The sequence below is a fragment of the Molossus molossus genome, unplaced genomic scaffold, assembly GCF_014108415.1.
Source record: "Molossus molossus isolate mMolMol1 unplaced genomic scaffold, mMolMol1.p scaffold_m16_p_4, whole genome shotgun sequence".
In the NCBI taxonomy this organism is placed as follows: Eukaryota; Metazoa; Chordata; class Mammalia; order Chiroptera; family Molossidae; genus Molossus; species Molossus molossus.
Window position 1 is genome coordinate 103,567,233 of NW_023425377.1, and position 22,907 is coordinate 103,590,139.

The 22,907-nt window shown below is 39.4% G+C and overlaps 1 protein-coding gene across 1 annotated transcript in view; it reads left to right on the forward strand.

Moving 5' to 3' along the window:
* Positions 1 to 22,907, forward strand: part of DCHS2 (dachsous cadherin-related 2) — a 211,633-nt gene that overhangs the window by 180,035 nt on the left and 8,691 nt on the right. The window contains exons 15-16 of the mRNA XM_036241935.1: positions 6,963 to 7,174; positions 10,805 to 10,956. Of these exons, the coding sequence (XP_036097828.1) occupies positions 6,963 to 7,174; positions 10,805 to 10,956 (364 nt within the window). The remainder of the gene's footprint in view (positions 1 to 6,962; positions 7,175 to 10,804; positions 10,957 to 22,907) is intronic.

Genomic DNA, 22,907 nt, shown 5'->3' on the forward strand with positions numbered 1-22,907 from the left:
GGGAAGTGATATCTCACTTGGTTTTAATTTGCATTTCCCTTATTACTAATGAACTGGAGCATTTTTTTAAAAATATAGTTTATTGAACATTCCTGTTTTCTCCTTTGTGAAATTCCTACTGATATCTTTTGCCTAATTTTCTGCTGAGTTGTTCATGTTCTCTTTCTGAAGTCTAAGGATTTTTAATATTTTTAAATTATTTATCCCTGTTTTTTGATGTGAACATTTTTTTACTGTTTGTGACTTGTCTTTCACTCTCTTCGTGGCATGTTTTGACTTTAATGAGTTAGAATTAATCAGTCTTTTAATTTACGATTTGCCCTTTTTGTCAGTTCTTTAAGAAATTCTTCCCTACCCTGACGTCAGGAAGATAGTCTTACATTGTCTTCTTGAATTTTGTAGCTTTCCTGTGTTGCACAGTTACATCTTTAGGGTATCGAGAACTGATTTTTGTGCCTTATGTGAGTTAGTGATAACTTCCTTTCCATTATTCTAGATGGCAATAAGCTCCTCCTGTGGTCTGCAGTTCCACCATCGCCATGTATCTTGTTTCCATGACTCTTTACTGGACTGTCACTCTTTTCCATTCATTTCTTGTGTATCTACACACTGACAACACACTCAATCACATTAGCTGTATACTAAGTCTTCATCCAGGGAGGCTGCCACCACCCCTCCCCCCAGTATGTACCCCATCTTAATATTCTTCTTCATGAGTATCTTAGCTGTTCTTGGCTCTTTGCTCTAACATAAAGTATTGATTCACTTGTGAAATTTCACACACATACCTATTAAGCATTTTTTCCAAGGAAAGGAGATTTTATTTATAAATTCTGGGGTGATGTACAGCTATCTACATCTTCATGTATATAACCCACATTGCCATGGCATGCACGTTTGATTTCAGGGGAAACCTCCCCGACTAACAAAGAAAATACCAAAAACTGTATATAACTCCAATCTAGAATTGAAGTAACTTCATCACAGGCCACAGTGCCCTCCTTTCAAAGCCCACGAAGCCTTGTATTGCTGTGTATGGTAGACAGCAATCATCTACTAAAAGTTTTCTTCTTTAAATTTACTTTTCTTCTTTTTAATTGTGGTAAGAATATTGAACATGAGATCCACCCACTTAAATGTTTAAGTGTAGAATACAGTCTTGGTAACAACAGGCCCAGCGTCATACAGTAGACCTCTAGAACCTGGTCATCTTGTATAGCTGAAATGCCATGCTCATGGGACAGCAGCGCCCCATTTCATCCACCCTCAGCCCCTGGCAACCACCTTGCTACTCCCTGCTTCTGTGATATTGACTATTTTAGATACCACATAGAAGTGGAATCCTACTATACTTACCTATGTGTGACTGGCTTATTTCACTTAACATAATGTCCTCAAGGTCCATTCATGTGGTCACATCTGGCAGGATTTCCTTCTTTGCTAACATCGAATAATATGCTGTTGCATGTGTACACCATGTTTTGTTTATCCACTCACCCATCAGTGGGTATTTAGGTTGTTAGAATTTTTATTTGAATTGTATTAATCTAAATATTAGTTTGGGGGAATTCTATGTCTTTATAGTATTATCTTCTAAACCAGGGATTATATAGAAAATTACACCAATATTTTTCTTTAATATATTTTAATAAAGTTTTCACCTTTTTCTGTAACAAACTTGCATACTTTTCATTAGATTTAACCTAAATATTTTATACTTCTTTTTGCTAAAGTAAATGGAAAAAATGCTTTCTCTGACAGTACTGGTGTGCATACTTGAAATTGGCTTTTATATTTTAATTTTGTATCTAGCAAACTTGTAATCTTATTAATTTAGATATTTTTCTGTATGTTCAATATATACAATCATTATCTGAAAATGACTATTTCGCCTGTGTTGCTTGGAAGTTACATAGCTATTTCTTTTCTTTTAATGACTAGCCTATCTATTTTAACATAAATAACTGAAGTCTAACATTAATCAATATCTTGCACCTGAATGATAGAAAAGGCTTAGAATTCTTTATCTCCAAATATCTCTTTTTCAATTTATAGGCTTTTGTTGACCATATTTTAGTTCTTTCAAATTAGGCATTGTTAATATTTTAAATAGATTCATCTGCTTCTTTGTTATTCTCTTGCTAACTGTTCTTATGTCTCAGACTTTTCTCTAGTATCATTTTCTTTCTGCCTGAAATACACCCTTTAGTGAGGGTCCATACTAGTAAACTTTCTCAGATTTTGGTTGTCTAAAAGTGACTTTATATAATCCTTGTTTTTTATCCTGGGCTTAGACTTGTAGGTTCACAGTTACTTTCTGTCATCATTTTAAAGATATTATCCTAGGGTCTTCTGGTTTCTAGCTGTTGTATTAACAAGTAAGCTTTTGATTGAAATAACTACAGTTAGACAAATATTAGGCAGTATCACCCTCTTCTACATCTCTTTTTCATATTTTTTACTTCTTTGTTCTTTTTTAGTTTAGGGAACTACTATATTTTTCATTTCCAGAAGTTCTCTTGGGTTCTTTTCAACTCTTCTTGGTCTTTTAGAAACATAGTCTCTAGTTTCTTGCTCATGTTTCCAAGCTTCTTTTTTATATATATAAACGTATAAAATAACTACATATTTTGTGGCCAACAATTCCAGAATCTTAAGTGTCTGAAGATTTATTTCGCTATCTGTGGATCCGATAGCTTTCAGTCATGATGCCTTGTTCCTCAGTGGTTTAGTGCTTAACAATGAACCGCTCATTATCCTTGAAATGTTTGTGTTGTTTTGTTTTGTTTGTGATGCTCTCTAAAGTCTGGGTTGAATTTCTTCCCTTTAGAGAGGATTTGCTTTGCCTTCTGCAAATCACCTGGACACATCATCAAGCAAAGCTTAGCTTAAATCGAATTACTGAGAGTTTTAAAAAATGTACTGCTAGGACAGATTGGTTACCATAAATTCAGGCGTAAGCTAATGAACCATTGGCAGACACGTTTTCTTTTCTCCTCCAGTCAACCCCAAGGTCAAGGAAAGCAGGTTTCTGTGTATCCATTTTTAATCTGTTTCTGTTTTGTTTTGTTCTGTTTTTTTAATATTGATCACTCTGTTGGAGCATTTGGGCCTTTTGGGTTTATAGCTTTATTCTGATTTTCCTATTAGACCCTTCACTTTTTTGTGGGTTCAGGCTTCTTCCCCTGTTTCAGCTATCAGAGATGAATCTCAAAGAAGGAAGTTGTGTTAGAAATCCTTTTAACAAAAATCGGATTTTAGTGTTTGCTTACTTCCTGGATTACTGGGGAATTTATTTATTTATTTATTTATTTATTTTTGGTTTCTATCTTATTTATTAATTTTTTATTGAATTTATTGGATGGGGTGACTTTGGCTAACAAAATTATATAGGTTTCAGGTGTACAATTCTATAATACATCATCTGTGTATTGTATGTTGTATTCACACCCCAAGTCAAGTCTCCGTCACCATCTATTCCCCCTTTACCCTCTTCCATCTCTCCCCTCGCCCTCTCCCCTCTGCCGGTCACCATGCTGTTGTCTGCGTCTATGAGTGTTTTTTGTTTTGGCCTCTGAGGGTTCCCTACCACTGTACCAACTCAGTCATGCATTTCAATACACACAGACACACAATTTATCAAGCATTTTAGTTGTTTTTATCATGAAGAGCATTTTAATGTATACTTTACCATATTGCTGTCAAGAAGCATTTTTAAAAATCGTGAAGTATGATATTAAATTTATCTTTCATGCCACTCTTGTCACAAAATTATTAAACGTATGTCTAAATATTCTGTGAATGTATGCACTTTAAACTGTACACCAGTTAAAAGAGAAAACTGATATGTATGATAAATCAATGTAGTTTAAGTTGTGGTCACTTTTCTTAATGGTAAAAATGGAAGAAAACCATTTTATTAGTTATTGGTTAAATACGTAGGGAGTAGATGGATCTCGATGGGCACTGTATTTTCTGTCGATCTGTGCCAGAATTTTCCTGGGTTCCACATTCACAAACCAAAGGTTTATTTTTGTATCCAAACTTCTTGTCACTTTAACTTAAAAACATCTACTACACACTATCAAAACCAGCAGGAATTTGGGAGTTTGACTAACGTTGTGTATGTCAATAACAGATGGCAGTATCCATTTCATTATTTGGTAGATTGACATAAAACAATTATGACCCAATTTTCAATGTTTCAAGGATATAACTTTAACAGGAGAGCATTTAAAAGCTTGGGGATAACATAAATGTTTATCACATTCTGCTTTGGTCGTATATACGATATGTGCACCTTTTGGAATTGACCGAAGTAACCTGATCATGCTGTCAAACACTTAGCATTTGAAGACTCATAATCTCATTTTGATGTGTATTTTATAACTTGGACAAAAGCTTTACATGTACATATATGAGAAGGAAAATATTACTACAGTTTCATTCTCAAGTTATTGTGTAACTGGCACTCTAACATATGAGAATGAACATGAAGTTGGTGCTGCGAGGCTTACTCTAAGAAAAACATGGACTTCTGCCCATACCATGAGACAGAGCCCAGGAGTACTTTCATCTCACCGGTGACAGTAAATCCTTGCTGTCTCTGAGAAAAATATGCGTAGATCATCCAAGGCAAAATGTGGATCTGGTAGGTGCGCCAGCCGTGAATTATCTCACAGACTGGTTATTGTCTTTTCCACTTGCATAACTTTCACAGCATATGCCAATTATTATGCCAAAAATAAAAACCAAGCAAGGAAAGCATTAGGGCTGCAGATCCATTCCAAGTTCAAAATTCCAATTATCAAAGCCTAAACACAAGCCTTTTATTAAAATCCCAACTTTGATCTGCACTATAATTGGCACACTTTCTGCTCAGTGACACTGGCAATTTAGTGTTGCATTTCCATTGGATTTCTCCTTTCCTGGTAGTAACAGCACATGACAGCAAGCTGAGTGCCCTGCTTGGTGGAGACAGAGCTCCAGATGAGACCTTTGGACCCACCTCAGACTGGGGCTCCTCAGCCAGTTGGGAGCCTGGGCTCCTCCCTGGTTTCATGGAGGTTTCTAAAAACCAGCTTCCTTCATTACCTGCTCATCAAAATGCACCTTAATGATTCTCCAGCTTCCAATCGTTAGAGCTATTCTAAATTCTGTCAGGGGTGTTGGTAACATCAGACTGTGGTTTGTAAAAGTAATTTGGTTTTAGTTCTGAATTGGTAACTAAATCTGATGAAAGTGATTTCATGAAATTTTAAATTTGGTAATATAGACAGTTCTTCATATAGAATATAAATATTTAATTTCTCTTCATAACAGAATAGAAGCCATAAATCCCCCCGAAATAGTCAACACCAAAGTTAGCGTATTTCTCGGGCTAGGTTGGTTCCCGAGGAAACCGGTGCGGATAGCGCTCCAGGAACTGTGGGTTCCAGGCCAGAGATCCAGAAGCAGGTTCTTTCGCCAGAAGATACAATTTCTCTAACAGTCTGTGGCTGTCAAACTTCCTCTTTCTAAATTCAGACCCTAGGAAGATATTAAATCTGTATCTAGTGATGGAGGGGGAGAGGGATGTGGGTACAACACTGGACAGCATCCATTGTCTGTGTGCACTGTTACCTGTCTCAGCAGCCCTAGGAAGTCATTATCCACGCCCCCACCTCACAGGAGAGGAACCGGTAGAACCCGCGTATCTGACTGCAGGCCACAGAGCTCGTGGTGGTGGAGCCAAGTAATTTACCTAAATTAAGGAGCCAGATCTGAGATCTGTGCTTGGTTTTGGGGTTCTTGACCTCCAAATCAATGCTTATTCAGCAAATCATTATTCAGTGGCATCTCTGACAGTGAGAACCAAGTAAACTATAATAATAAAAATAATAACATTAAGTTCAGTAAGAAATTTCATTGAAAGGGGGAGGAACAGGCAGAGTAGAAATCAAAGGAGGAAATTATGTTGGGGAGAAATTTCCTTAATTTGAGGGAGAATCTTAAAGATGGCACAACCCCCAAGGGTCACTTTGCCTAGCCTGGTTATGCTTTTTATATAACGGTGCAACAAATGTCAGTGGGTGCCTTCTGCAGGCCAGGCCTCGAGCTAGGTCCTGGGGACACGATGGTGTAAGAGGCGGGTAAGCATCCTCACCTTGCAGTAGGGCTGAAGCAGGTGAGCAGAGTACAGCCGGTGTTTGTGAGAGTCTGTTGGGGGCTGACAGTGATGGTCAGGTGGTCTGGAAAGATCCCCGAGGAGGCACAGGAGTGGGGACTGTTCCAGGCCGATGGAAAAGCATACATGGCAAGTCTGCAATGAGCCTTTGAGGACAGAACATTGATGAGTGTCATGACCAGAGCAGAGAGACCAAGGTGGAGAAGGACATGATGAGACTTCTCAGGTAGGAGAGGTCCTTGGGAGGTTAAAAATGCTGAAATTGGTCATGATTACTGTAGAAAGACATCGAAGGGTTTTACACAGGACAATGCCAATGCCGTTTTTATTATTTAGTTCAGAATGGGAACTGTGTTGGCGGGGAGACCCCTAAGTGGCTAAGGGGACAGGATGGGAAATGCCAGTGGCCGGAGGAGAGCAGAAGCAGGGACTGTGGAGAGAGGTAGATTCCAGGGATGTTTGAAAGGTAGATTTCTCAGATGTGGTGATGGACCGAAGATGGAGAGAGAATTTAAGAGAGATTTAAGACATCGTTCCCAAATTTAAGAGCTAGCTACCAGGTTTCAGATATTTTATCGTTTCTTTCCCTCCTACATGTCTGAACTTTGCACACATCTGTACACTCTCCACTTTTTCCTTAATGACCCCAGTCAACAGAGGAGGGAGGCCAGCCAACAGGGGGCTTTGAGGGACAGGTGAGCACTTGAGCACGGGTCAACGGTGATTGGGATTTTCTAAGTAATAACTGCAGCATCAACTTATTTTATATTTTTTTTCTCCCTGGGAATAAAAATAGGAGAAATCACTGTGAACGAACCCAAGTTTCTTGATTTTGAAGTCCGAAATGAAGTACAGCTCATTGTTTTAGCTGAAAGCAGTGGGCATAGAGCCTACAGCAAAGTAGCTGTCTTGATACAAGATGTGAACGATAATTCACCGCACTTTGGGCAAAGCGTTTACCGAGCATCAGTGTCCGAAGGCCAGTTCGACGACGCTCGTATCATACAGGTAACAGAAGTGTGTGTGTGTGTGTGTGTGTGTGTGTGTGTGTGTTTAAATTATCATGTATCAATGCACATCAAAATATTCCAGGCCTTTTTTCCAGCATAAATTAAAATTTAAATGTTTTCAAGGCATGAAAGTTTGAAGTTTGGAGTTTCTGAGTTTACTCTTCTTCCTCTATTGATTTAGTGTTCAATTTGTGCCCGCCTGCTTACTCTGGGGACTCGGTTGAACCCTAGCAGGACATCTATAGGGACACAAATATCGACTCATCCTATAAATGCATACGATTTAGTGGGGAAATCAAAACTTAAGTATATGATTGAAATGCATATAATTAAGGTCATAGTAGAAGTGGCATTTAATGCCATGAGAGAAAGGAGGAGACAAACTTCCTGGTGAAAAGCACAGGGCCGGTATCACATGACCTCACTTATCTGTGGACTATAGTGAACACAATAAGCTGTTCAACAAAGTAGATCCAGACACCTAGAAGCAGGGAACAGACTGGCTAACCTCAGAAGGAAGGGAGGGTGAGGGGGTGGGAAGAGAAAAACCGAAGAACTGATGTGCATACAGGCATAACCAATGGGCGCAGACAACGGGGGGCAGGAGAGGGGAGGGGGTCAATGGAAAGAAAATCACAGGGCTTCGCAGAAGAATGGCATTTGTATTAGGTCAAAGGAGGAGCCGCAGCCAGAGGAGCAGGAGCTGCAGCCCAGACACGTGGACAAGCTGCCCAGGACAGATTTGCAGACGATTTTGTGCGTGAAAGGAACAGGTGCACCGTTCTCAGGCCCCGCCTCAGGAAAACGCTCCCGACCCTGAGGGAGAAGCTGCCCAGCAGGCAGTGTGGTCCAGGCTCTAAATCCACTCTCCTCCTGCTACCCGTTCAGGAGTAGGATCCAGTTTGACCTTTCCCCTCACCGTTGAGTCGATGCTTTGTATGCAAGAACCTGGACGTTAAGAAACGTACCATCGCTTGGGAATCTGCAGAGGAAATCAGAATAAAGCACCTTGCTGACAGAGTTAGCCCCCCGCAGCCCAGGTGCGCAGGATTTCCCACCCTGCTCTGCAGGCCTGTTCTGGGAGTCTGTGACTGTGGGCGTCCATCGTGACTGGGATGTTTAACAAGAAGGTGAGGGCATTCGTTTTTCCAATCTTTTTTAAAAAACACACAGACCTTTTTTTATTGATTTTCAGAGAGAGGAAGGGAGAGGGAGAGAGAGAGAAACATCAACGTGAATGTGAAACATCGATCGGCTACCCTGCCCTGGAATGGAACCGGCAACCTTTCGGTGCACAGATGACGCCCAGCCTGCTGAGCCTCACTGGCCAGGGCAGCTTTTCCTAGTGTCCTCAGCCGGCCCAGTGAGCCTGTATGGTGGAGACGACAGGAGCCTCCAGTGCCACTGTGGGGCGCCACTGCATTGTACTGCTTTGTCACGCACGCTCCCCTGGAGAGAGCTACACTGCTCAGGGTAGAACACCTGAAGGTGGAGACACCTCTAAAGCCCAGGCACCGCAAACAGGGCAGCCCAGCCCACCAATGCTTCAGGTTATGTTGGACTTCCAGAGGACAGAATCAGGGACAGATTCAGTGAACTTTGTTCCTGATGTTTCTAGGTCATTTGTTTCCAGGAAGCGAGAGCTGCCGTTCTCCTATGTCCTGCTGAGATCAACAGAAATGTCAGAGTCTCTGGTGTTCACACCACTCGTGGGAGTTGCCTCTTGATTTTCACCACCACCCTGCCCACGGACCCTCCTTTTGGTTACAAGCCCGCAGACTTCCTTTAGGAACTGACCCTGCTCTGTGGGATGCAGTCTAAGGGGGACTGTCAATCAAGGTAGTGATGTGCCCCCTGCCCCACCTCGCCTCAGTCTTAGAGAGACTTTCTCTCCCGGGAAATGGAATCTGAGTGGTGGAACACCAGCACAGAGATAAGTTAGAGCTGATTTATCTCGACAGTAACAGCTCAAAGAAGCCACACCCTAGAGTTGTCCAGGTTCTTACACTTCACCTGGGCTCTATCTTTCGGATGCATTTCTTTCCTGGTGAAGTTAGCCGTGGGGAGGATGTGTTGCTGGCATCCTGCAACCTTGCAGAGGTACCTGGGAGGCCTACTCTGGAACTTTTAAGTATGTGGTCACAGGGCAGGCCTTCTTCTGCCCAAGTTCAGATGAGTTTTTCTTCCTGGTGATTCCAAGGGGAACTATGTATTGCTGCCCTTCTGATGATGTCCTGGGAACCCCACTGGGCCACTTAGGGTCCCCTGAGAACTCCGACAGCAGTGTGTGAAGGACAGGTTGAGAGGGTTGAGAAGCAGAAGCAAACCCCACTGGGACATCGGCGCAATCACCTGAGAGCAAAATGACAGGGACGTGAGCTCAGGCCAAGGCCGATGGGCATGGAGCATAAAAATAAGCTTAAAAAATTTAAATTCATCTGTCAACTTGTTCATAAACAAAATCTTTTTTTTTTTTTTTTATCCTCACCCGAGGATATTTTTCCATTTTTTGTACAGATAGAGTGGGAGGGAGAGAGGAAGGGAGAGAGAGAGAGAAACATTGATGTGAAGGGACACATCGAGTAGCTGCCACTCACACAACCAACCAGGGCCGGGGACAAACTGCAACCGAAGTACGTGCCCTTAGCGGGAACCGAACCCGGGTCTCTCTGGACCGCAGGCCAACGCTCTAACCGCTGAGCCAAACTGGCCAGGGCCATAAACAAAATCTTGAATTCACTAATGGTTATGTGGTCAAAATGTAATACAGACTAAATAATATATCTCCATGGAGACCGATGCAAAACTTTTGTTTTGTCCTCAGCACTACTTTGATAACTCATCACATAAATGATCAGGGATAAATTTATTAGCATATTTAAAGATCCTTTTTTAAAAAATTTTTATCCTCACCTGAGGACATTTTTTGTTCAGATCGAGTGGGAGGGGAAGAGAGGAAGAGAGAGAGAGAAACATTGATGTAAAAGGGACACATCAAGTGGTTGCCTCATGCACAACCAACCAGGGCTGGGGACAAACCACAACCGAGGTACATGCCCTTAGCGGGAACTGAACCCAGGTCTCTCTGGACCACAGGCCGACGCTCTAACCGCTGAGCCAAACCGTCCAGAGCAGCATACTTAAAGATCCTTTTAAAAAGAGACTCGCAATATATTTTAAAAAATCCACATATGGCTTCCTTTATAGGAAATACTTTGAGCAAGAAATACAAATGCAAATGACAGATTACCATTCACTACGTGGAGGTTTCCTCTACCATTTCTCTCCTCCTCGGGGGCTAGCCTGAATCCACATATAGCACTGGACACTCTCTATTGAAGCAGATTAGATTTTTTTCAACTATGTTTTCCTCTTGCCTAAAATTGTAGCTCTAAACGCGTGCAACTCCCACTGAAAGTTACTTTGAAATCCTTTGAATGAGAACACAGACTCGTTCCCTTCCCTGTTATCCACTCCACTGGGAAGTGAAATGTAAGCAGTTTGTCGATGTTGCTCTGATCGTCATTTTTTAAATGTATTTGACAATCTGTGATCTTTCATCATGCACTTCTTTGAAAAACAAAATTAACCCATGTTGCAGATTAAATCAAGAGTTGCTTCCTCACAGGTTGTTGCTACTGACCTGGACAGCGGGCTGAGTGGCCTCATTGGGTACTCCATTCTCGCTGGCAACCAAGGACAGGTGTTCCAGATTGATGCACTGAGTGGCGTGATCACAGCAAAGGGGATGCTGGATTATGAGGTCACCAACTCCTACAGGTTTGTCCCAGATTCCGATCTGTTTGCTCAGCCATCTGCTTTGTTTCTGACAACACTGTTGTTGTTTTGAGCTCAACTTCCTATTATATGATCTTACTTGTAAAACGTGTGTTCCCTTTGATCCAACGTATGAGCACCCTTTTGATATACTGGAAGTCTTAGAAAGTATTTGCAGTTTTGGAAAGGTGATTAGAACTTTAAGGTTCCCTCTGGTTCTAAGATTTCATGAATTCGTGATACTATTAAGTACTAAATGAGTGACTTTTAAAAAAATCAGTATTTGTAACATGTCTACTGAACCACTGAGCACTCTGAAAATGTTTGTTCTTATTGTTCTTAAAACAGTGAAGACTGAATGACGTTGTTCTTTGTAATTCTTTATTCTCTTTTTGTGCGCAAAATTATGATTCTGTCATCAGGACCCTTGCACTGTGTTCTGATAGAAATGATCTTATTGAAAGCACCCATTGCAACATTAAATATTTTTTGCCTAGAGTCCAAGATATGCCAGCCTCATACAGAATTCAATAAAAGAGAGAATAATAGTGGTACAAGGCCCCTGGGTATTTAAAATGTCAATGCTACCAAAGTCTAGCCATACATACAAGGATATTTATGGCACCTCAGTGTGAAAAAAAGACTAGGGAACCTAAAACGGCTGTGAAGGGGGACTGCTTTAAGAATGATGGCCAAGTCTTCCGTGGAATACAACCTAACTGATTTTAAAAGAGAAAGAAGTAGCCCTGGCTGCTGGTGTGGCTCCGTTTGTTGAGCATCATCCTGTGCACGAGAGGATGCTGATTTGATTCCAGGTCAGGGCACAGGCCCAGGCTGCAGGCTTGATCACCAGTAGGGGGCGTGCAGGAGGCAGCTGATTGCTGTTACTCTCTCACATGGATGTTTCTCTCTCTCTAAAAATCAAAAAGCTATTCTTTAAAAATAGAGAGACTATGCATTTTATTTTTTAATTTATCTTTATTATTGAAAGTATTACAGATGTCCCCTCTTTTTTCCCCCATTGACCCCCCTCTTCCCCATTCCCATCCCCTCCCCCTTGCTCCACCACGCTATTGTCTGTGTTCATTGGTTATGCATATAAGTTCTTTGGTTTATCTCTTCCCACCCCCCACCCCCCGCCATTTCCCCTTCCCTCCGAGGTTCCTTAGTCTGTTCCCTGCTTCTGCATCTCTGGATCTATTTTGTTCATCAGTTTATTTTGTTCATTAGTTTCCACATATAAGTGAGATCATGTGATACTTGTCTTTCTCTGACTGGCTTATTTGAAAGTCAAAAAGATGCTTGATTTTCTTATTACTTACTTCAATATGCTTCTATTTTTGTCATATTTCCTGTATGTTCTTCCAAAAGGCCTTGCACACATAGTGTTTCCTTTAACCCTCCAATCACTTCCCGGGAGGTTAAGTTGGGCATTTTCTTATTCACTGAAAGGACAACAGACGTACAGTGGATTGCTCAGGGTCACAGAACCATTTCATGTTCAGACATGGACTTGCAGCAGGGATTCTGGTTCTGAGTCACACTCTTTCCTCTGTACAAGCTACAGAGCTGCCCTCTGTTTAGGGGGGAAACACGTAAACAAAAGACTAAATGCCAATATTCTCCAAAGCTCAGCTACATTCATTATATATATATATTTTATTTTTTATTTTTCTATTTATCATCAGATAGAGTGGAAGGGGGGGGAGGGAGGGAGAGGGAGAAACATCATTATGAGAGAGACACAACAACTGGTTGCCTCCTGCACAACCCGACCAGGGCCGGGACGAACTGCAACCGAGGTACATGCCCATGACTGGAATCAAACCTGCAACTCATCGATCCGCAGGCCGACACTCTAACTGCTGAGCCAAACCAGCCAGGGCATACATCCATGTTTTATAAGGAGAGTGCAGGATATTTCTGTGGTTGAGCAATGAGAGCTGATTAATGAGATCTGTTACTGGGAGGACTCGGTTCATTAACCTCTGCAAAACTTCCCAGCTCTAAAAGTTTAAATGTTTAGTTCTTTCTGTTTCATATGTTTCAAAATATTACTTCAAAAGTATTTTAAATGTTTGAAACCTTAGTTACCATCTATTAACTAGTAGGATTTTTGGGTAATATCTTATTGCCATCAATTGTTATGATACTTACTGAATAAAAATATTAAAATTGATTGTATAACTATGTTAAAACCCTACCCCTGCCTCATTGTTTCTTTAGTACTTTTAAGCATTAAGCCTTTTTTCTCTCTCCATGGATGACTGCAGGTGAACCTCAGCCTAGTTGCCACCTGAGTGATTACAAATTCAGAGGTTATGGAAGGTCAGCTGTGTGCCAGGAACTAAGCATTTCCTGACTGCAGACTTTCTGTTACAGTGTTCCTCCTACTCAGTGGAGCCTAATTAGCCACTAAACCCAGCTCCTTCCAGTTTTTCCTACGTGCGTCATAGTTTCAATGTTCCCAACATTAAAATTGGTCCCAATATTTAAAAGTGTCCCTCCCCAATTCTCCATAAAGAATTTAACTCAAGTCTGGAAGAACCGAGAGACATTGAACTCTACATGCAGACACACACACACACACACACACACAGTCTCCAGTATCACCAAAGCAAGCAAACACAGGGCGTCCAAAAAAGTGTGTTTGCAGAATCTATTACATTTTGAAAACGAAATGTATTTTAATAAACGCTAGCTTTGTAATTACACTTTTTTTGTGTATACATTTTTTGGGGACACCCTATATTTTAAGCCCCCTGCCTCTGTAGTTCAGGGCTTCCTTCTCTCATGCAGCTTCTCTTCCTCCTTCGTGCTTCTGCGACTACAGACAGCGGGAAATAAAGGCCGATTGCCCCTAGCCTGCCATACGTCCAGCCAATGCCTTGGGAAAGGCGTCATTTAGCTTTTAACTTTTCTTTACTTTTGAAATATTGTTATTTTGTCTGATTGAGGAAGACCTTCTCAATTGTAGTTCTCTGTTGTACAATATAAAACAATAATATCATATGAAATCATATTGTCAGTTATGATTCTATTCAATGTAAATACACTAAATAAAAATTAATGTTTCGCCCTCATGTTAAGCCACATATCAGATAACTCAGTAGAAAAATGATGACAAATTATGAAACAGACCTTAAGCTCTGTCGGACTGATATTTATGAATTTTAAAAACTGTTTACTGAGCTCGCGCTATAAAGAGGTATGAAACAGTCCTTGTTCTCCGGGAGCTGAGAAGCTGAGGGTCCCTGTCATCCATGGCAGGAAGCAGTAACCGCAGTCCTTTATGGAGTTCCACCACATGTTGAATTCTCAGCACAGACGCAAGATTTAGAGTAAGTAACCGAAGTTCAGAGAGGAAGGTTTGCCAGGATCATGCAGCTAGTCAGTGGTAAAACTGAGACTTGTCTGTGCCCGTGGTCATAGCAGGGCTTCCTACTGCGTCTTGTAAATGAATCTTAAAAGCACACACCTGTCGCCCTGGCCCATTTGGCTCGGTGGTCAGAGCGTCGGCCCATGGACCAGTGAGTCATGGGTTCAATTCTGGTCAACAGCATGTACCTAGGTTGTGGTTCGTCCCCGGCCCTGTTTGGGGTTGTGCAGGAGGCAACCAGTCAATGTGTCCCTCTCACATCAATGTTCCTCTCTCTCTCTCTCTCTCTCTCTCTCTCTTTCTCTCTCTCTCTCTCTCTGTCTCTCTGTCTCTCTCTGTCTGTCTCTCTGTCTCTCTCTGTCTCTCCTTCCCACTCTATCTGAACAAAAAAATAGAAAAAATCCTCAGGTGAGGATTTTTAAAAAATCACACACTTGTCTATTTACAAAACACATAACAGAAAAAGATACTTTGGAAATTGAAAATAACAGCATAAGTTCCAGCTTGCAGTTGTGAACTAACACATGTCTATGTGAACATGGAATCTGAATCATTTGAAAGCATTCCCACTGCTCGACAGGAGAGACTTATCCCTGTTTGAGTTGATAATTGGATACTCCTGGGAGACTTGTAACACACTTCAGGGCCAGGATTTTTATTGTTATGAGAGTAGCACACTTGTCCAAGACCAAACAGTGTCACAGACCAAGATGAAAGTCAGCCACCATTGCTTCCCTCGTCCCAGCACCACGCCCTTTAGGCTGACATTCCTAACCAGTTTTCTCCGTTATTATAAACACCAATACATCTTAATTTATCATTTTAAACATTAGCTCTGAACTTCCTGTTTTAATAGGTGTGCATTTAATATTTTTACTTTCTCTTGTCCAATTCTCTCTATACATTCCTTGGCTGGTTTTCACTGAATAAGCAACCAGTGTTTATATTATATGATTCTATAAACGTTCACTTCGGAGCCATGTCATAGTCATGTTTCCTTTCTTACCCTCCCCCTGCTCCAAGGTTAATGATTATCTTTCTTTTTTGCTCACCTCATTGGCTACACCCATGTATTTAATTCCTTGTCAATTGTCCAGTAGCTGTCCAGTCTACCCATCTTTTACCCCTCAAATTCAAGTCCTCCTTGTTCCTTCAAATCCTGTTCCTGCTGCTTCTGCCCCCCTGGCGCCGCGGTAGTGATCTGTAGTAGGTCTGCAAACCTTCTGCAAAGCTGCTTAATTCATGACTTTGCTTCGTTGCTCTCCTAAGCTGAGCCCATGTTACAGATCTCATGTCTTTCTCTTTCTTCGTTTTCTCTTCCAGTAGCTTTGGCCAGGGAAGTAAACTCTCTGAGTTCTTGAAGATCTAACATGTCTTTCTTCCACTTTTATGTGGGATTTATACAATGGATAGTAAGAAGAGTTGAATTTTTTTTTTAGAATTTTGAAGATATTCTATCTTTTCTTTTCATTTATTTTAGAGAGAAAGGGAGAAGGAAAGAGAGATAGAAACATCGATGACAAGGAATATCAATTGGCCCCTCCTGCATGCCCCACACTAGGGATTGGACCCAAAACCTGGACATGTTCCCTGATCAAGACTCGAACTGGTGACCTCTTGGTGCATGGGTCGATGCTCAACCACTGAGCCACACCAGCTGGGCTTGTTCTGTCTTTTAAAACCCAGTGTTGCTGTTGTGAAGTCTGGTGCCATTCTAATGACATTTTTGTATATGATTTATTTTTCCTTCTCTGTGGAAGTTCTCAAGTTATTTTCTTTATCCCTAATGTTTAGAAATTTTATGATTATATACTGTGATGTGGGTCTTTTCTTGTGCTGAGTAGTTTTGGTCTACCCTTTTTAATAAGGAGAAATCTTTCTATTTTCCTACCTTATCTCATTGATAATTACCACTTCTTTGTTTTTTGTTTTGTTTTGGTTGCTTACTTTGCCCTGTTTCTTTGTCCTAGACCCTATTCAATCAACTGTTGGATCTATCCTTTGTCAATAATATTTTATTTCCTACTTTGTATTTCTTGTTTTTTTCTGTTGGTTTATTTTTGTTTTATTTTTCAGGGAGAATTCCTAATTTTAACCTTCCAAACTTTCTTTTTGCTCTACTTAAAAAATATTTCTGGGCATTGTTTATCTTTTTATTTCCAAAATTTCTTCCTTGATCTTTGAGCTTTTTCATAGCATGTTGTTCTTGATGTATGCATGCATTATCTCTCCAAAGACATTAATTAAAATTGTTTTTACATTTTCTTTTTTTGTTTCAAGATTTCTGTTCCTTTGAGTTCATTTCTTCTCTTTATCTATTTTGTGCTCTCTTTTTCATGTTGGAAAATTTCTGTGAGTAACTGATGATCTTTGATTCTGAGTGAGGCAACAGCAAAGTCACTGGAACCTCTGAGGGGGCTGGAGGAGCCTACTGACCAACACAATTTTCTTTCAGATGAAGCAGAGAGGAAGTAAACTACTTTGCAGGATGATGTACAAATGACAATAGAGAAAGAGTTCTTTTTTTCTTTGGGAGGAACTTTCATTTCTCCAGAGACAGTCTCTCAATATTTCTTATTCTGAGTATGATCATCAGGAATTCTTTTGCCTGGGAGTGAAGAGCAATGGGCAGGGAGACTTGACTGTTCTGTATTTTGAGTTTAAAATAATCTTCAAGCTATTTTAACTCAATATCTCACCTTATCTCACTGTTTACCATGTCTTGAGTCTCTCTTTAGTTACATAGGGTCAAATCTGTTTCTCTCTCCAAATGCATTTTTTCTTATTAATTTTTTTTTTTTTTACAGATGTCCCTCCTTTTTCCCCCATTGACACCCTCCACTTCATTCCCATTTCTCCCCCATACACCTTCACCGTACTGTTGTCTGTCCATTGGTTATGCATATATGCATATAAGTTCTTTGGTTTATCTCTTCCTGCTCTCCCACCCCATTTCCCTCTGAGATTTGTCACTCTATTCCCTACTTTCATGTCTCTGGATCTATTTTGTTCATCAGTTTATTTTGTTCATCATATTCCATAAATAAGTGAGCTCATGTGATATTTGCATTTATCTGATTGGCTTATTTTTCTTAGGATAATACTCTCTAGGTCTCTCCATATCATCTCAAAGGGTAAGAGACCTTTCTTTCCTACAGCTGAGCAGTATCCCATGTTGTATATATACCACAGCTTTTTTTTTTTTCTCATCTACTGATGGAGACTTGGACTGTTTACAGATCTTAGTGATTGTGAATAGTGCTGCTATGAACATAGGGGTGCATATCTTCTTTTTGATTGGTTTTTCAGGCTTCTTAGGATATATTCCAAGAAGTAGGATCACTGCGTCAAATGGTAGATCAATTTTCAAATTTTTGAGGAAACACCATATTGTTTTCCACAGTGGCTGCACCAGTCTGCATTCCCACCAGCAGTGTACCAGGATACCCTTTTCTCCACACCCTCACCAGCACTTGTTGTTTGATGATTTGTTGATGGCGGCACATGTGAGATGATACTTCAAAATCATTTTAATTTGCATCTCTCTGATGATTAGAGATTTTGAGCATGTTTTCATAAGTTTCTTGGTCATTTGTATGTCCTGTATGAAATAGTGTCTACTCAGGTCCTCTCCCCATTTTTTAATTGGAATGTTTGTCTTCTTTTTGTTGAATTTTATGAGTCCTCTATATATTTTAGAAATTAATCCTTCACCCAATGTATCATTGGCAAATATGTTCTCCCATGTAGTGGGTTCCCTTTGCATTTTGATGCTGGTTTCTTTTGCTGTGCAGAAGCTTTTTAGTTTGATGTAGTCCCATTTATTAATTTTTTCCTTCGTTTCTTTTGCCCTGGATGATGTTATCAGTAAAAATTCTGCTACATATGATGTCTGAAATTTTGCTGCCTACATTTTATTCTAGGATTTTTATGTTTTCATAATTTACATTTAAGTCCTTTATCTATTTTGAACTTATTCTTGTGTATGATGCAAGTTGGTTGTCTAGTTTCATTTTTTTGCATGTACCTGTTCAATTTTCCCAAATTTATTGAAGAGAGGGTCTTTATTCCATTGTATTCTTTTGCCATCTTTGTCAAGTATTAATTGAGCATAATGCCTTGGGTTGATTTCTGGGTTCTCTGTTCTATTGATCTATATGTCTGTTCTTGTGCCAGTACTAGGCTGTTTTTATTATAATGGCTTTGTAGTATAACCTGGTATCTGTAATTGTGACCCTCCAACTTTGGTTTTTTTGTTTTTTTTTTTTTCAAGATTGCTGTGGCTATTTGGGGTCTATTTTTGGTTCCATATAAACTTTTGGAGTATTTGCTCTAGATATGTGAAATATGCCATTGGTATTTTAATAGGGATTGCACTGGATCTATAGATTGCTTTGGGTAGTATGGACATTTTAATGATGTTAATTATTCCAATCCATGAACATGGTATATGCTTCTACTTTTTTATATCTCCCTTTATTTCTTTTTTCAATGTCCTGTAATTTTGTGAGAATAAGTTTTTTTTACCTCCTTAAAGATTTAGAAAGAGAACAAAAAGAAAAACCCAGAGTTAGTAGAAGGAAGGTGATAATAAAGGTCAGAGTAGAAATAAATGACATAGAGACTTAAAAAACAATACAAAAAAATCAATGAAACCAAGGGTTAGGTCTTTGAAAATATAAACAAGACTAATCAAACTTTAGCTAGACTCACTAAGAAACAAAGAAAGAGGACCCAAATTAATAAAATCAGAAATGAAAGAGGTAAAGTAACAACTGACACTATGGAAATACAAAGGATTATAAGAAAATACTATGAACAATTATATGCCAACAAATTTGACAACCTAGGTGAAATGGACAAATTCTTATATTTATACAGTCTTCCAAAACTCAACTGGGAAGAGTCAGAAAACCTGAACAGACCAATAAAAACTAAGGAAATAAAGGCAGTAATCAATAAACTCCCAGCAAACAAAAGCCCTGTCTGGACAGCTTCACAGGGGAGTTTTACCAAACATATAAAGAAGGACTATTCTCCTCAAACTATTCCAAAAAATTCAAGAGAAAGGAAGTTTAAGCTCTTTTTATGAGGCCAGCCTAATCCTAATCTCAAAACCAGATAAAGACACTACAAAGAAAGAAAATTACAGGTCTATATCCCTGATGAACTAGATGCCAAAATCCTCAACAAAATGTTAGCAAATCAGATCCAGCAATATATTAAAAATATTATTCACCATGACCAAGTGGGATATATCCCAGGATGCAAGGCTGGTACAATATTCACAAGTCTATAAATATGATACACCACATAAACAAATTGAAAGATAAAAATTATACAATCATATCACTAGATGCTGAAAAAACATTCAACAAAATCCAGCACTCATTTCTGATAAAAACTCCCAGCAAAGCATGAATAGAATATCATACCTCAACATAATAAAGCCATATATGACAAACCTACAGCCAACATCATAATCAGTGGGCAAAAACCAACAGCATTTCCCTAAAGAACAGGAACAAGACAGGTATATCCACATTCCCACTCTTATTCAACTACTATTGGAAGTCTTAGCCACAGCAATCAGACAAGAGTAAAAAATAAAAGGCATCCAAATCGAAAAGGAGGAAGTGAAACTGTCATTATTTGCAGATGACATGATATTATACAAAAAAAACCCTAAAGACTCCACCAAAATACTATTAGATTTAATAAATGAATTTGGCAAAGTAGCAGGATACAAAGTCAACATCCAAAAAGCATTGACATTTTTATATACCAACAATAAACACACAGAAAGAGAAACTAAAAAAAAAAAACCATTTATCATTGCAACAAAAATACTAAGATACCAAGGAATAAACTTAACCAAGGAAGTAAAAGACCTGATCTCTAAATGCATTTTAATCTATGGTTTCCTCTGAACCATGCATGAGTAACCACTCCTTAATCTGCTTACATTTTCCAGGAATTTGTTGAAATTTCTCACCTGCTGCACCCACTGATATCTTCTTCCTTCTCTTTTTAGGTTTATTGATATATACCTTATTTTAAATTATTTTACTATCATTATAATAGAATTACAGGAAGAAGAGGAGATAAAACTGTATATATATAACCAGAAGTTGTAGCTCTTCTTTTTGGAGGTGTTTCTCATGTTAGATGACATCTTTGGTGTTTTTTTTTGTTGTTGTTGTTGTTTTTTCCAGCATTTCAAAAAGAATACCTCATTGTTGGTAGACATTTAAGATACTGTTGAGAGAGGGTTTGAAAACTCCTCTACAACATTGTCAGTATTTGTTAAAGCAATCAGCAAAGATCCTACCTGATCAAAGCCTCATTTAAAGTTTAACATGGTAAAAGAAGCTTCCCACGGGTAGGGTAGAGAAAAATGCTCTAAACTAGAATGGGCCTGCTGTAAATCTAGCCAGTCTCATTTATAGTTTCTGTTGATAATACTCATCAAGGTAGCAGCTCTGAAACGTGGAGCCAGTTGGACTGGCTACAACCAATATTTGCACAAATAGTTCCAAGAAGCCATCATAAGAAACTTGAGATCTCACAGAGGTTGTGTGTAGAATCTCAGTGAATCTGCCTGTATAATTTTTCCTTTTTTTAAGCCAGTGAGAAACCTTTTACTTGTCCTTTCATTTTGAAACTGAATCATATATTTTTTTCTATATCAAAGAGTCCCACTTTTTTTAACCTGACATCGGCATTACATAGAACCCCTGAAGTTGTATTGTTGTGAAAATAAGGGTGGTTATGGCTATAGTGGAAGAATACGACATAACTTTGATGTCTTGGCTAAGACTTTAGTATGACATTGGGGAAGGGCAGGCAGCAGGGGCAGAGAACATTATGAGTTGATTATTTTTAGTAAAATATTTCCATATGTACCTGACTTATGTTCATACTAACAAAACAAACTTTCCACATGGAATTATTCCTAGGCTCCAGAAGTGTGAAACTCAAGTCTTTGTTATCCTGATATCCCAACATTGATAGTATTATGAAAAGCAGGCTGTATGCTTTGTGGATGATAAACAGTAATTATTTGCTATTAAGTGGAATTTAAACCAAGAAAGAGTTGGTGCTTATTTTACATCATTTTTTAATTTAAGGTTGGAAAGCAAGAAGACTTATCAGGTAAGCTAAGAAGGAAAAAGAAAGTAGAAGTGTGTCAATTTCCAAGACTCAGTTTCTCCAAAGGTGGCATAACAGTTGGCTAAGACTAATACCGCCTCTAAAAAAAAAGATCACCTTCTGATTGACAACTCACTGTATTACTCAGCTACCCTCCTGGACTTCACAGCGTTTAGAGAAGAGTAAAAAATGAGCTGATGATTATACACAGTGATATATACACAGAACAAGAGGCAAGTTGAAGGAAGATCATATATATAGTAGAACACAAGCTGTCCAGTCAACCGAGACCTGGGTTTGAAGCCTGGCTCTGTGATAGAATACATTGATAATCTTGAACAAATCTTGAGAAATCAGTACTCAACATGTATTAAAGAAAATTAGATAAGGTAGTCCAGAAGCCCTTCAAGAACTTACGGGAAAGGTTGACAAATAAGTCATTAGGATGATTGTTGTGGTAGAAGAATGTACGGGGTGCTGTGAGACAGAGAAGGGACATCCGAATCAAATGAGAGGTCAGTGAAAGCTTCCCGAAGATATGAGCTCTGAAAGACCAAGAGCGTATAGGGACAGGGATTCCGGGCAGAAACCAGATCATAGAAGGTCATGTGTACATGCTCAAGACTTGGACTACCTTTTGTAGACATGGAGAGACAAGGAAAGGTTTTAAATAGGGAGTTGGGTTTTCAGATCAGGAGTTTAGATAAAACGATTGAGTGGCAATATGGGGGTTGGATAGGAGCAGAAGAGATTTGCAGTAATGAGATTGGTGAATAAACAAGTACTCCAGATGAAAAAGGATATAATGAATATATGCCATTCCAGGTAAAGATGACGAGGCTGCAGAACCAAGCTGTCCTCGTTTTCCCAGAACTGTTCTGGTTTAAAAAAAAAAACAAACAAAAAATTGAAAGTATTATATCCCAGGATACCCTTGAGTCCCTGGCAAGGAAGGACAGTTGATCAGCCTTTCTGAGGCTCTGAAGGTAGGGGTGAAATGGATGAGGTCACTAATTGAAGTGAAACCCAGGAGGTAACATCTATGAGACTCACAATTAGTTAGGTGTTGGAAGGGGGGTTAACAGAAAAGGAGAAATTGAAGACACCTAAGTTTTCTAACTTTGTTGCTGGACAAGCTAGTTATACCATCATCCAAGACAGATTGAATCACTGCATGTGAATTCTTTTAGATCATGGACTTTTACATCTAATTTATGATCCTATCCAGTCATGCATTTTTTGTATGTGTATTAATCATGGCAATTTCCTGTCTTAATTCTACAATTTTGATTGTTTTGCAATTTGTGTCCGGGGGGGGGGGGGGCAGTAAGTGTGGCAGTTTGGAATAGTGGTTTCGAGTAACTTGCATAATATCATCTACCATGTTTTCAGCCAGGTGCTATATGAAATATAAATGCTAATT